General features: G+C 46.1%; 1 protein-coding gene across 1 annotated transcript in view; it reads left to right on the forward strand.

Annotated features, from left to right (window-relative positions):
- The window catches only part of gpc5a (glypican 5a), a 69,902-nt gene extending 59,139 nt beyond the window's left edge, over positions 1 to 10,763 (forward strand). Inside the window, exon 9 of the mRNA XM_003969906.3 lies at positions 8,883 to 10,763. Coding sequence (XP_003969955.2) covers positions 8,883 to 9,043 — 161 coding nt within the window. The 3' untranslated portion in view covers positions 9,044 to 10,763. The remainder of the gene's footprint in view (positions 1 to 8,882) is intronic.
- The last annotated feature ends 4,818 nt before the right edge of the window (positions 10,764 to 15,581 follow it).

Here is a 15,581-nt window from a genome sequence, read left to right on the forward strand (position 1 = left end):
GTGTGTGCGTGCATGCCGTATAAAGGACTGGTGATCTGTCCAGGGTGCTTTTCTGCCTCCCAGCCAGTGGCTGCTGGGACTGACTCCAGCACCTCCAGTGACTTTAATTAGGAGCAAGTGGCGACAGATGGATAGATGCTTTTTCTCCCTCAGTAAAGTCCAGACTAAACTATGGTTCTTTCCAAAGGTTTCAGCGATATCAGGATGGAGCTGGAGCGTTGTAGAAATTTCTAATTAGCCGAACGCAATTAGCATCTCAAATGAGTCGCAGCTTGCCTCCATTTTTGATTTTTTCACGACCAGTTGTGCGGTTGGTTATCGTGGAGCAGGCTGTGTCGTGTCGGGTCCGCTTGCAGTAAAGAGAAGCTGCATTTTCAGCGGATGGCGGTTTGGATCTTTTTGCCGTCTTTGTCAGGCAGCAATGGAGAGCGGCTGATGGGCGGTACAGAAACAAATTTATTTAAGAACAGGCTGAAGGCAGCGAGTCCACCAGGCTCCGAAATAGGAGAGTGTGGCCAACTTTACTCTGCAAGTCCTTGTGTTCCACAGCTGCCGCGTGTTCTCCACTCAGCTGTGCTGGACCTGATTTCACTCCTCATACCGGTTGTCCGTGAAAGCGATCTCTTCATGTTCTGCATTTATGGCGAGGCCGGGCCCGCCGGAGGTCCGCATCTATCATTGTAACACAGGTAGGCAGTTTAATAACGTGGCTGTGGACTCCTGAGAAAAGCCGGGCATTTATTTAATGTAACATGGGTAATGTCGGAGGGCTGACAGATGGCCCGGCCTGGAAAACTAATGTTCTCTCCTTTCTTGCTGCTGGATCATATAGAACCCGAGAAGGGATGTTCTGCCGGAAACTGTACGTAGGCAGAAATGTGTCGAGGCAAACAGCCACTTCAGAGGTCCTTCATTTCTTTGAGTAAACACGTGGAAATAGAGACGATGTCGGGTTTATCATATCTCCAAATTTTGCTGCTCATGGCCTTTACGTTCCCCTGCCTAATGACGCCTGTCGTCATTCAAGCAGCGGATCTTATCAGCTCCACATTACCCCGGTGCCAGAATATATCTTCATATTCTCGGAACGGGAATTTATTTCTTTACCTCTAATAAGCTTTTTAAAAAGCACTTGTGAAGCTCATCAAGTGTAAAGCACAGACGTTTGTCTCTTTATTAAACGTTCTCATAAACGAGGAACCCGAAGACGCTGTTCGTGCTTTGATTTTAGCGGGGGCGGCTAACGTGAGGAGACAAACGGCGAGATTAACAGCCGTTCCTGCAGGTGTGGAGCTGATGAGACACTCCAGCCTGCAGACAGGAAATAGGTGACATCAGCAGAGTGGCGCTCACCTTTACGGAGCACCTTCATTAAATAAACAGGAGGGTCTAAAAAATAAAGAGAAAGGTGTCCCAGGACTCTCAGACCAGCGCAGATGGCAGCGCCAATAAGCACTTCAAAGATGTGTTTTCCGTCTTTTGCATGAAATATAGGGCGTGTCGGCACATTTCTCATGGAATATGTGAAGGTTTACAGCGTTCCTGCCAAGCGCTTTGCTTCCTCTGCGCTTCTCATCGCGTGAAAATGTTGCCGTGGCGAGTAAATCATGCATATTGGATGAGACAGGGAGCAGATGAGCCCGGGCCCTCCAGCCAGGCCAGACATTAATTAAATATCAATTTGGCCTGCTTCCGTACCTCATTTCATGCCACATTCACACCTTGCTGAGGGAAAAGTTGCGGCCTCGCTGCAGCTCAGCTTGAGGTCCATCGCCATGACGATGAGTTCTGGATTCACTTCTGGCGGGAAGGGGGGGGCGTGGATGCAGGAAAATTAGCATTGATTTAAATCCTTAAATGCTGAGAAAAAGATAAGAATGAATGTTGGACTGAAAGACTGTTTTTATCATTTGAAACACATAGTAGAACATAGTTTTTCTATTGACGGCAGCCAACAGATGATGGAGAAGAGTCTTACAACAGGGCTATTTAATAAAGTTTTATCTGATTTGCTTCCCTGTTATCACCCCGTTGTAGGTGAGAAAACTTCAAACAGACCTCACACCAAGCAGAGCTGGAGTCCAATCCCCTGATACCTTAAGCACTTTAGGATTTTTCAAAGCTCAGATTTTCTAAATGCAGCTACAAAAGAAAAGAGGCAACTTTTCTTTTTTTTGCAAATATAGGCTGTGCAAATTTATGCTGCAAGGATGGAGCGGTTAAAGTCACATTCCATTACATCCCTGACAGATGTCTCGTGCAAAGATCTGACACCTCCAGTGTTTTATTATCAGAAAAATCTGTGGTTCCCCCCCCCCATATTCCAAATGTGTGATGGGGCTCCGGGAGGCGGAACAGGAACCGTCTGAGCTGTTCAGGAGAGCTGCTGCCTTCTCTGCCGGCGCTTCATAGAAAGTCAGTGCGGCTCCTCACCTCGGAGCCCCTTTGATGATGTCTGAGGGATTCCCCTAATCCTCGGAGGGTAGAGTGGAGGGCACCATCTCCCTGCTGAGGGGATGAAGCCACTTAATGGATCACAAAGTTAATCAACCGCAGGGAGAGCCCGACTGAAGTGAGGAGATCGGTTGAGCCATTAGGATTCAGTGCTTTTGGCCCTCTGTCACACACACACACACACACACTCACACACACAGGTCCAACTTAGCTGTCACACTGAACTTACTTTGCTGTGATTGACATTATTTATTGTAGTTATTAAACTGCTTTTTATCCAAATACCATCTCACTGTGACAGCAGTTATCTAAAAAAACATGATTAGCTAAAGACGTGACACCGAACCCAACAGAAGAGGAGCGTTAGCCTCGCAGATGCACCTCTCCTCCCGTTCATAGCATCCTCTTCCATAAACACACAAGCCAGAACCAATGCAACTGCATTGTGTTTTGCTGTTTCTAAGTACCACAACACAACACATGTGCCATTCCCATATTCATCAACAGACTGATGTGTGCACACATGATAGAATGTAACAAAATGTGGCCAACGTGGGCAAAGCTCTGTAGATGTACACTTCACGGACCTGTAGGAAATCACATTCTCGTCTGTAGCCCCTTTTATGTTCATCTTCCTCGTTTCGCGGTGATTAAGGGGCAGTTAATCATGTCGTCTTGGAGGGGTCCTACCCCACAGTGGGGGGGCCAAGCGAGACAAACACTTCCTGTCAAGTTCCTGCCACCAGTATTTAGTAGGACCTCCTGCAGTGGAAACACACCTCATTTTAGCCGAGGTCGATCCAGGTACAAATATGGGTGCACCGGTTAGCAGTTAAAATGCTTCAAGTTCTTAATCGCTAGCCTTTAGCCACAGTCCAGCCTGGTTCACTATAAACAGATGTACACTGATGCTCTTGTTGTTCTGGGTGAGATACTTCTGGACTGCTCCCAGAGTAAAAAATGCAGGGGGAAACAAACCAGGCATTTGTCGATACACCCGTTCAGCTCATAACTCATCTGTCTGGACCAACATTTCAGGGGGAAAAAACCTCCTGCAAATGTTCGCTTTTGTTTACGGTCCAGTGTTGTTGCTCAATATTGTGGGGAAGAGGGAGGGGAGCCATTAGCGACACGGTGCACAGTCAGAGTTGTCCTGGGCTGTTTGTTGATTTGGGCCAACGAGCTCTCGCAGCGCTGAAGTGTGCTGAGCATCAGACAATTACAAACGGGACAAAAATGTGGTCAACAGAAACACAAAGGGAGGGTTGTTTGTGTAACCAGAGTCGGTTTGTTTGAACCATCACATGATTGAATGCTGAGCTGGACGGAGCAGCTTCAACTCCACATACCGGAGGCAGCTAGGGATGCTAATGCTTTACATTCATCAAAAAGGTCGCTGGACACATCTTCGTTGCTAAGTCACATTTCTAGCTTGCTAACACTTTGTGGTCGTAGGTCGTTGGAGCAGAAGAAACAAATCCTCAGTCTTCATGAGAGAGTCTGTGACATTCTCGCTAAACAAATCCAAAGCTGGACCAGAGAGGAGGAAACCACATCAAACCAGTAGAAGAAACTCACAGATGATTTTATTAATAAAGGAATGAGGAGCTTCCCCCTGTGTTAAAACCGGCCACCAGGGGGCAACAAAGAGTCTTTGTCCCAATATTGGGGTCTGCAAACTGCTCCTGTGATAGTCTGAGGTCCACGTGCAGCCTTTTGAAGACACGCCAAGTCAAACCAAAGCTCCGACCGTTTCATCGTCTCCTCAGCCTTCAAGGTTCTGCAAGGTTTCATGTTCAGTAAGCTGAGGAGCCATCACCAGCCTAATCAGCCATGAGCGGCTCCCCGGGAAATGGGATGGATCCTCTGCAGTGCGATTGCGGGGAATAACACGCACAGCTGTCTGTTTGTTAAAGGTTAATTGAAGGTTAATAACAGGAGGGTCTCTGATATGCAGAGTGTTTCCTGAAGAGTAATCTCTGGTTTTGATGTAGTTGTTCTAATTAGCAGATCACAAGCACGTTCAGGAAAGAGTCCATCGTGATCTTTGTTTAAAACTTCGGTTCCGCGCGAGCTGATTACTCAAACTGTGACATCGTCCCCGCCACAGGTGTTTCATTAGAACCTGTTTCATTAGAGCCCATACAGTCTGCATCCATCTTTGGAGGAGCTCCGCATTGAACTTGTAACGGAGAGTCCAATTTGATGCTAACTGCAAAAGGTGCTAATTAAACTTTGAAGCGGACAGAAATAGATGGGAAACAATAGAAAACAGCCAAGAGCAATGTGGGTAAAATTTTTATATCATTAAAATCAATAGCGTAGGTAACAATGTGTCAAAATGGGTGCATTAGAATGGGTATACCACAGGGTCCTACCCTGGGCCCACTGAGGCTTTGGGTAGATGGATGGATAGGTTGGATGGATGGATAGATATATGGATATATGGATGGAGTAGCTTGTCGCAATCTGCAGAAATATAGCATTATAAAGGGAAGTAAAAACTTTGATAACTGCGTCCATGTGGGACTCAGAAGAGGAAGGTGACTGGAGAAGAGAACAAGAGGGGAATTTAGATTTTCAGCCCTTTAATGCTTCCGTCCACCGTTGGATCTCATACCGAAGCCCGAGATAAAACACGTGGACGACCTTGTCCTGTTTATGCGGCACAAGAGGTGGTTCATTTTGCAGTCGCGGGAAGTTGACTTCAGCGAGAGTTAGCTCAGCCGACGGGAGCCGGCGCTGTTAACGACAACAAAAAAGAAAAGAAAAGCCAGGCAGAAGGGCAGCGCGTGTCAATCTGATCAGGCCTGTGTGTTTTGTTTCCTCTGTGGGAGAGGAAGCACGCATGAAAAATTGAACACATCCCCTCCTTTCGTTAGCGCGCCCTGCCTCTGCCTGATACAGTATTAATGAGGTTGTTTTCAACCTGCCTTTCATCACTTGCCAGGAACCAAGACCAGAATTTAGTTGTCTTTCGCTGCCAGTTGAGTCACGTCTCCAGGAATAATTACAATCTGTGTATGATTAAAGATCATATAACATGCTGTGTGTGAATAAAGCAACTTCCTTCAGCGGCAGCAACCCAGTGTGTTTGCGAACTCTGCAACATTGGAACTTTATTTTAATGTGCATCGGTGTGTTTTAGCACGTGATGAGCAGAAACGTCGAGCACAGAGCAGCTTTGAGTTTCCCAAGCTAATCTGTAGTCTGCCTGTGCGCGCAGCCTGGGTGAGTGACTGGCAGCCAGGGCCCGGTATTGACTGCTTTTAGGATGTAATAGAGGCTGGGGCGATGGGATCCAGGACACGAGCAGCCAAACCAGAGCACTTTATCATCCCGCTGGTTTCACGCAGGGATGCACGGTTGGAAAAACCAGGCCTTTGTCTTAAATTCTGCTCCATTGATCCCATTATTGTGCAACGGAGGCTCTTCAGATGTGGTCAGAACAGGTGTTTGGGAGGCCTCGGTGGTAAATAGAGGCCGTCTGACCTGATTGAGGAGGTCGCTCCATCGTTGATGCAGAGCTCTGTGGAACCACCTGGAGACTGGCGGTCCTCATTGGGGGGTGGGAGGGGATAGCGTTTGTCCTCAGTTCCATTCTGCATTTTTTTTTTTGGGGGTGGGGGGGGACAACTGGAAATTCTACCTCTCCACATTCATCCTGCTCGTCATGCTCCGTGTGACTACGCGCTGGTCATTAAAATTCATTTGCAGGGGCTGAGCCGCCTGCTCCACTCTGGGGCAGGTGCAGCGGTGTGTGCACAAGTGAGAATGAAGCCATCTGTATTTCCAGGCGCTCTGTATCATCACCTACGCAGCCGCAGACTCTTAAAAGCATCCCAAGTGATAAACGATGAAGAGACATCAGTTCAATACACATTTGAGGTCTGTGGAGGACTCGAGGAACGTTTTACTGTAGAAGACCTTGAGACAGAATTTACATTAGCTATCGCTGCGGCGATATTTTTGATATAAAAGGTTCCAAATGATGCTACTCAATGTGCACGAAAAGGCTCAAAACAGCAAAAAGAGGCTTTTAGTTGCCACCAGTCAGGGTGACTGCTGAACTTTTGTTGCTGTGTTTGAAGATGACACCTCTCATCTGAGGCGAGAGGCGAAACAAATACGAGACGAGAGGCACAGCGACCCTGGACCCAAATACTCAGCACCTCAGTGTTTATCGGGACGGATGAAGGAGGATTGATTACGCTCTCGTTGAATTTATTATGTAGTGGCTGCTGAGGTCCAAATGCCATTCGTTTCATGTGTTCTGGTTCTGGCTGGCAGATCAGTCACATCAGGAAGTTGTTCACGGCTTTATTGCCCGATGTGTCGGATCAGAAACGGAGCGCAGGTATGTGATTCAGATCCTCTGCTGCTCGGTTCCTGCTCTTGACCCACTGAAGCAACATCTCAACACACCAAAACTTCCAATTTGTTTTTCCTCAAATGAGCCTGGAGAGATGGGCTGATCCCGGGCCTCCGGGATGCTGCGAGCGGCTCAATGTGACCAAAGGTCCACATCAAAGCACCCACGGAGACTCTCAGGGAGCCGAAATCAAAGTTCTCTACAGAGATTTCAGCCCGTTAAAGCGCTGCTCAACGCCGCCGCCCTCGTTCCTCCGGTCCGTTTTGTTCCGTTTCCCTTTAACATCCTTCTGAAAACTCTAAACTGGAGCCGCTGAAGCGGCAGACCTTCGTGTCTGAACGCTGACCTTCTGGTAATGACATGAAATGCACTATTCATCGCCGTCGCCGCTCTCCCGCCGTGCTTTCTTTTCCCGGGTGCACTTAGTGTGATATTGATCACCGTCGGCCCTCAGACATCAGCGGCCATCGATTGGGTCTGAGTGGCGAGTTTCTGATCCGGTCCTGCTCGCAACACGCAGCTCGGCAAACATCTGAAGCTCAACCAGAAGCAAATGTCTCGCAACTTTTGGGGGTTTGTTTTGGCGTTAAAGATAACACAAGAAAACTGGTGTAAAGACCAGCTAAGTTGTCTTTTTTCAGAGATTAGTAGCATTTCCTGTTTGTGACTGTTGAATCATTAATAACTAGAGGATCTCATGCTCATGCTCTCGGTTCTGGACCGTCTTGATTCAGATGCGATGGTGGTTATTAATGGCTGAATTATTAAATAGAATGTGCAGATCTGTGTGCGGCCTTAATGAAGAGACTTTGCTATTTATAGAATTTGGTGTTAAATGAAGGCGGAGGGCGGCTAATCCGGTTTTTCCACCTTTTACGTGCCAGATTTCCTGCACGGGTGTTCAAGCCCGGTTTCCGTCCGTTTCTGTCGCTCTGGCTGCAGTTCTCTGGCGGACACGGGTCCAAGGGGGTCATCGGTGAAGAACCAGTCGGAAGTTGGTTTTGGGTCACGCTCAGATGCATCACACTGACGCATTCCAAAAATAATATAAGCAAATCACTGCCAAGAACGACCCGCACATTTATTACTTCCTTTATATGGAAATAGATCACTAGCTAGTCCAACCAGGTTTTTCATCCCAGTACAACCACACCAACTATCCTTTCTTCCCCAGTAAAACCATTATTTCTATCCATCTGTCCAAGTATGCAGTTGCAGCTCCCTCATGTTGCCCCTGATGTTGCCCCTGATGTTGCCGTCACGTCGTACCGTTGGGAAAAATCAGCTGCTAGTTAAGGCAGCGTCTTGCTAGCCAACCATAGCTAGTTGTTCCTTAGATGCTGACAGATTCAATGAAACTGAGTTTTAGAGCAGTGAGCAGTTTTTGGTGTAAATTATAATCATCTTTTGCCTCACATCACGTCCCAATGCTATTGTTAGCATAGTCAGGTACAGCTCTGCGATGTATTTTTGTTTCGTGTTTTTGATCCCGTTCTTCCTCCTGTTGTCTTCAGAAACCCCTGTTTCATTTCAACAGCCAGGATTAACAAGTAATCTTGTGTTCTCCTCTTTTGATGCTAGTCAACGTCTGCAGCCCCCACCCCTTCACCCCCCCACGCCTGCCACCTCCATCAGTCAGCACGTAATAATGAGCACCACGGAGAAAAAGCTAACACTCAGCCCGAGACGTGACCCCGGTTTCCAAAGTCAAGATGTCAAAGAGAAACGTTAGCGATTAGCATCATTAAGGGCTAAATATACTGCAAAAAACATCCTTCAGTAAACGAACGGCTGTAATGAGTAATTCCCATTAGTCCGGCTCCCCTCCCCAAACACTGGGAGAGGGGACACCGATGATGAGGTTTCTTCTGCTTTTCTTTCAAGTTTTGAATTAATGCACACACACACACGCACGCACGCACGCACGCACGCACGCACGCACACACACACACACACACACACACACACACACACACATACACACACACTCACACACTCACACACTCGCTCTCTCTCTCCTAACAGGCTGTCTCTTCTCTCTCTGCTCTCTCATCAGTGAGTCCAGATGTGGCTGCTGATCAGAACCATCATCATCATCATCGTCGTCGTCCACCTGTGGAGGAGCGGGAGCTAAAGGGCAGATCCGGGAGCCTGGGACTGACTGCGGCCCTCTGGGGCTTCGTGCTGCCGTGGTTACACACTCTACGGGCCTTGTAACAGCTGCTCTTCCTTTCTCTTCTGTTCTTTTTGCGTCGTGGAACTTTAAAGACTCAATTTCAGGCTTCATTTTAATGGGAGCAGCAAAGACTAATCATTTCTCTTCACTTACCAGGCAAAAAGAAAAGAAAACAGACATTGTCGAGCTATTCATAATGATTTTATTTTATGCTGGTATTAATTTAAATGTTGTTTCCATAGATGTATATAATCATCCACCTGATTCTGCGTAACTGCACCAAAGGGGTCCAAACAGCGAGTTTCAATCCTCCTCTGAGCAAAGATGAACTTTAATTTATGCTACAATCTGTAACTTTAACAACACATTTAATAACACACTTGCCTGATCGTACACTTGATAATTAGGAATGAGAAGAAAAAAAAGATTTGTGCTGTAAAAGCTGCCCAGAGTGCATTTACAGTTAGTTTTTTCCATGGCAACAATGACCTGTAACGTTACTGCTGTTGAAAGGAGAGAGGTGAGTAGGTGGATGTGAAGTAGCAACAGAGAGTTGATGGTCTTTTTTTTTATTTTCCTGGAGAAATAGATTAGTTTCCCCCAGAGTCTATTATGGTCTTTCTGACTCAATCACTTTTGTGAAGGTCTGGATTGCAGCTAACAGCTGCCTGACTTACTGGCGCGGAAGAGGCGAGCTAGGCTGCTACCGCGCCGGCTAACGGCTAACAGACAAGCATATCTGGTTGGTTTCACCGGATGAGAGCATTTAAACCGGCTCTTTGGTTGTCAGCTCAGCTATTTCGCAACAGTTTTTACTGTTTTGATGAGGTTTTAAGTTAAATTTAGGAACACAAGAGTCTAAAACTACAACAACCTTGATTATTCGCTCTCTTGGATGATGGAAGCGTTTCAGTCTCTCTCTGTGCAGGAATTTGACTTTTAAGAAAAATTGGACTTTTAATTTATTTAAACAACAAATAGCAGCATGAAAGTCATCTGCAGCCTGCATACGCTGCTATGCTAGCCTAGCCCAGCAATTAGCTGGTGGACACTGGTGAAATGTTGTGAGAGGGCAGTAAAGATTATTTCCATTTAATTTTTCAACTGCTAATGAGGAGGTTTGCTCCATCTACTACATGGAGGGACACAACTACCTATTTATTGTATTTACCTGTTACATGATGACCCAATTGACCTTAGCTACTGATTTTAAAACTGTACGAACAAACAAAACTCTTGAACAAAGCCAATGAAAGCTGAATGAAATGAATATGTCTCCGCTCTTCAGTTCTTACACCAAAGGTACAGTCTATTCTTGGTTTTACCACTTGACAGACTGTTTTTATCTACATTCATGGTTAATTTGAACACCTGGGATGCTTTGCTATCTGCAGGTAACTCCAGGTGTGACATTAGCACGCTCCCGGCTTATTATTTCACAGTTTTTTGGCACTGCGCTGTGATTTAGAAAGTGTTTAACAACGTTAACGGTTGTCTGAGTTGCTATGACGACTACAGTGTGCAACACTGTCTCACTACGACGCTGAGGCGTCCTGGTTCTGGTTGATGACAGGCAGCCAGCTCAAGGTAAAATCCGCCGTGTGGTTCGCCGTCACGGCAACTTTGGTGTGTTTTTGGGACTGGGATGGTGTGTAGATGCCCGACTGTGTCAGTGATTCCATCAACAACCAGTAAATGGATGCACTCTCTATCAGGTTTGTGTGTATTTTTCAATAAAAATGCCTTTAAACTGAATTGATTCTTCTCTTTCTATGAAAACTTTAAGGGAAAACGGACTTTTAACACATTTGGGCAGGTCGCTCAAACTTACCTGACTTGTTTCCTTGGAAACCTTCAATCCAAGCTAGTAGCGCTAGTTGTGGCTACTCTAATACATGTACAGTATCACTTCGGGGTTCAGGGTTCCAGTCCTGTTTCATCCCGTTTCCTCCTACATGCACATTCATTGACCGGAGCCTCCCAACAGTCCTGGTACCAGTGTGTGACCGGTGACCCGGTCCAGGCAGAGCCTCGCTTCCTGGAGACGTTTTCTAGATAACCGTTAGTCACTTTAATCTTTCCCAAAGGTCGCGTGAAGGGAGGAATGGCGCTCATCTGTGGATGTAATATTATCGCTAACGTATGATTGCTAATTCTATTTGAGCTTTATTTGCTAATCTTGGGCAGCGTGCTGAGTTTTAAGTGTTTTAAACCCTCAACATTCGCCATAACAAATGACGTTTCAGCGTGTTGTAATGGAGGCGCCTGTTGTTCTGGTGATTGTGCGTCTCTTCGGAAGCCTCCAGTGAAACCAGCAGCATGAAATGATGGTTCATGAGTCATTTAAACTTCCCTGAAATGGCGTAAACGCTTGAAATGTCTCATCCGTACGGGTTCCCCTGTTGTCTACAGAGGTGAAACCGTGGGTAGTGCCGAGCCTCTCTGGACTCTTTTATCTGCTGCACACTGACGGAGGTTCACGGGACCTTCTGCCGAGAAGGACGCCGAGTTCCGCTTCAGCTTGGACGCAGATAAATTTTGCGTTTCCACCGAGGCTCCTGTTTCGCTCAAAGCGATTAGAGTGACCTTGGCGGCGGCTAACGTTTAGCCGTAACATAGCTTTAATCACCAGTGAGGTTCTTCATGGTTGATTTCATTTCATATCTCTTTTTTCCCCCAGGAGCTCATTTTGGAAGCAGCACGTCTTTCACCGTGTCAAGGCGTTAGACCCCGAACAAAGGGAATGTTTAAACAATTGGAGGCCTGTTGCCATAGTGACAGAAGAAGTTTGAGTGTTTTGTGGCGTGTTTATTTCTTTGTTTCTCCTCAGTCTGACCAAAATATTCAAGGTCCAAAGGTAGAAAAGTGGTGATCTTCTGACTTCGCAGGTCCATCAGCAGGATTTCAGGTTTCTTTGCCTTTGAAACGCTCAAAACCGTCGTTTTCCTTTGATGTGATCTTTAATTTCGCCGCACGCTTCAAAGGAATCAATGGAAATTGTAAAGAAAACTGCATTGATTCATTCTCACCGGTGGACATTTGTTATTTGCTTTGTTTTTATTTTGACTATTTACAACTGCCACCCACCCACACGCGCGCACACACACACACCCACCCACCCACACACACACACACACACACACACACACACACACACACACACACACACACACACACACACACACACACAGTGTGGCCTCTGAATTGAATACCACTGGGATTTAATAGAATGAGGCATCTACTTGAAGATTTACCTCCTTAAAGACTGCCGGCATGGATTCCTTTTGAAATCTCAGCTCTCCGCTTCCCCACAGGTGCCTTTTCTAAAGTGCCCCCAACCCCCCCAGGTTTTTGTTTTGAGCCAAACTAGAGTAAAACGCTCAATATTCTCATCAGTGCGGTCTTCTCCTGCTGTGTCCCTCACAGTCAGGTCCACAGCTCAGGCTTCACAGGAAGTTCTCTCATCCGTCTGTTCTTTCCTCTTCACTCATTTTTAGCTTTTTTTTTATCACTCCTCATGACGTGACGTCTAAGAAATGATACATTTCACTCATGTGACAGCAGCGTGCTAATGCAGGTTGCTCTTCTGTTGGTAGCTCCAGTCCAAAACTGGATCTGCTAACTGGTTTTTACATGAAACATCCAGTAAATATGCAGGGGTCTGATTGGCCCCACTGGCTGATGGGAAATAAGAGCGATGCAGGACTGATGTGGAACACCTGGAAACATCGCAGAGCAACGATAAAGATAATAGAAAATGTGAAATTAACTGATACAAACGTGCCGACTCGCTCTCTATTCTCCCAACCTTATCAGCGCCGGCTTCACCCTGTTCATTTTTTTGGAGAACGGCTCCTCCCCCCCCCCCCCCCCCCTGAAAGTGACCCACTTATCGCAGCTCCCACATGTGCGGGCGTCGTTAACCGAGGCCGTCTCCGTGACCCATTTGCCAGAAGAGCTAACCTTCAAAATTTCAAATTTTCAGATCAAATGAGTCACGCGCGAGTCTTCCTGCTAATATTCCTTCTGTGGTGCTCACAGGCCCCAGATTCCACCCTGTCCAAACTATATTCACTGATATATTCAGCTACTTTCTCCCACGTAGCATCAACAACTTCAACATCCAGGACGGACGTGCTGTCAGTTCCATCTGTGACACACAAACACTTTAGTTGTGCGTCTTCAGCAGGGAAGAGAAGCAGCAGCTTTTACTGGTTCACACTTTGCAGATCAGGGTCCTGGCTGCCACTTCCGGGTCCAGAGGACAGAACGCCTTCCGCCTCTAAAGGATCAGACAGGATGGTTCTTCTGTTCATCAGACATGATGGTTCTTCTGTTCCTCTCAGCACTTTATTTCCCTGATCTGTCGCTCAGCTTTTTTGTGCGGAGCTCGATGCAGAAAACACTGCCAACTAGTGGCCTGGCCTGGAAACGCACTTTCTTTGCTCCTCTGTAAATGGAGCACGAAACATGTTTCCAAAAACATTTCCTGAACTATATGAAAATAAAAAGAAGGAAAATAAATCCTCCCTTTGTCTGGCTTGAAGTACTTTTTTTTCCAAGGTGAAGCCTCCCTCCCGGAACAGTTTTGCCCATGTTTGTTGTTCAGATCCGTGCGGCGACAGGCCTCACCCACGTGGATTCCTAAGATTCTCCCCCTTGCTTTCGCCAATGGGTTATGAGGGATAAAACTGTTTCCTGTCGCCGCTCTGCTCCATGCTAATGCGTAAGCCATCAGCAGCGAGGTGGCTGAGCTCCCCCCGGGAGGATTCTGCTCCGTGCGGTCCCTTGTCTGGAGAAAGATCAGCCAGCGTAATGTCTGCCTCTGCTATCCAGGAGTGCTCTGCTGCGTAATTCGCCCTTTATCCTAAATCCAGAGAGAGAAACGCCTGCACATCCTCTCAGAAAACGCTCCACGGCTGACAAGCGGAGAAGAATTATGTTAAGAATTAGCTGTAAAGAGGCGAGAACACCTGCGCGGAGCCAGTATGTGTTGTTTCAAAGAGATTAGCTTCTTCTTTCAGGTATTGACGCTCTCCTACGGTTGTCGGCGGCGGCGGTTGAATAGGAGCATTGAAAACGCGACAGGTTAAGGGCAAACCGATATCAGAGGAAGGAGGGATGCGTCTCGCCGCACTTAACACGTGTTAGCGAGCATAAAGAGAGCGTAAACATGTGGAGCGTGGGCAGAGATCGAGAGCGTCTGCTCCCACCTGGGGGACGGAGCATACCACCCGAAGGAAAGTCCTGATAAAAGAAAGAATCTGGGAACCGCTCTGGAGCTTATTTATGTCTTATTATACAATAGTGGGTTACATCCGTTTAATTGCTTAAGTCTGGTGGGACGGGAAATTGAAAAGCGAGCTTTAATTTCATAGGTCTGTACTTCCAGGGGATTTTTCCCTCCCTGTGTCTCCAAAGCCCTCGCACTATTACTTGTCATGTAATAAGCAATTACAATCAGTGCTGGGATGAAATGTGTCATCAGAGAATCCATTAGCGGCGTCCTCAGACCGTCATATTTACAGCCACCAGCCTACTTTCAGAGGCAACGCTCGTTTTTACGGGTTCTGAAGGGCGATTAAAAGGCACCAACCTTGTTGTTCTGGTGGGCCGAGGGCTCGTTTGAGGTGCGATTGTGTTCTTTTATTTAATTATTTACAGTGTTTGAGTCTCTCGCATGGAAAAGCCGAATGGGAAACGATACTATAACCACTGCTAATCCCATTTAGGTGCTTTTACAGTCGACTGTGGACGTTTTCACGGTTCCCATTTTCTAGCCGCTCAATTGTTGAGATGATTCTTTATTAATAAAATCCATTTTACCGTAGGTTTCCATGCTTATTTTGTTTAGTTTACATAAAATTCAGCCGTTGGCTTTGAACGCTGCTGCAAAAAAGACTTTCGGCTACAATTGTCCAGCTTTGTGCCGGTTAAGGAAATTATCTCGGTGCGGAGATAAAGGGCAGGGTGTTTTTATTTGAATTCAATTATTATTTAAAGAAGACGCTCTCGTGGGTCAGCCCGGTTCTCTGGCCCCACAGTATAACACAATTATTTCCTTTCTGCCTGTGAAATGCATAAAAATGTTGTTTTAGTTTTGAATTTCATGTTGAGTTTGACCTTTTCACACTGTTTTGTATAATTCTATAATTGTGGAACGTAATAAAAAGTCCTGCTTGAAAAGTCAACTCTCTTTGCATCCCCACTTATCTGAATGTCTGATCACTTTATTTCACCCGGTTTTGGTCAGAAGGATTATTCCATGTGTAATTGATGCCTGAAGTATCCAGTTTTCAATTTTATTATTTAATTTATTTTTTATTATAACCTAAATTACACGTTAATTTAAAAGAGAATGAGAGGAACAAAAGCTGTTAACAGATAACACATGTTCCCATTATGTAGCTAATTATAATGGACACACTGTTGATATGAGGTCAATGATGTTCACTCTTGACAAATAAATGAACATATTTATTTAAAAATGTGATCCAATGCTGTAAAGAAATGTTCAGTCACATCTGTGCTGCTGAGTCGACAGATTCTTCAAATTCTACGTTCATTTCCAACCTCAAC

This window comes from Takifugu rubripes, chromosome 13 (assembly GCF_901000725.2).
Source record: "Takifugu rubripes chromosome 13, fTakRub1.2, whole genome shotgun sequence".
Taxonomy (NCBI): domain Eukaryota; kingdom Metazoa; phylum Chordata; class Actinopteri; order Tetraodontiformes; family Tetraodontidae; genus Takifugu; species Takifugu rubripes.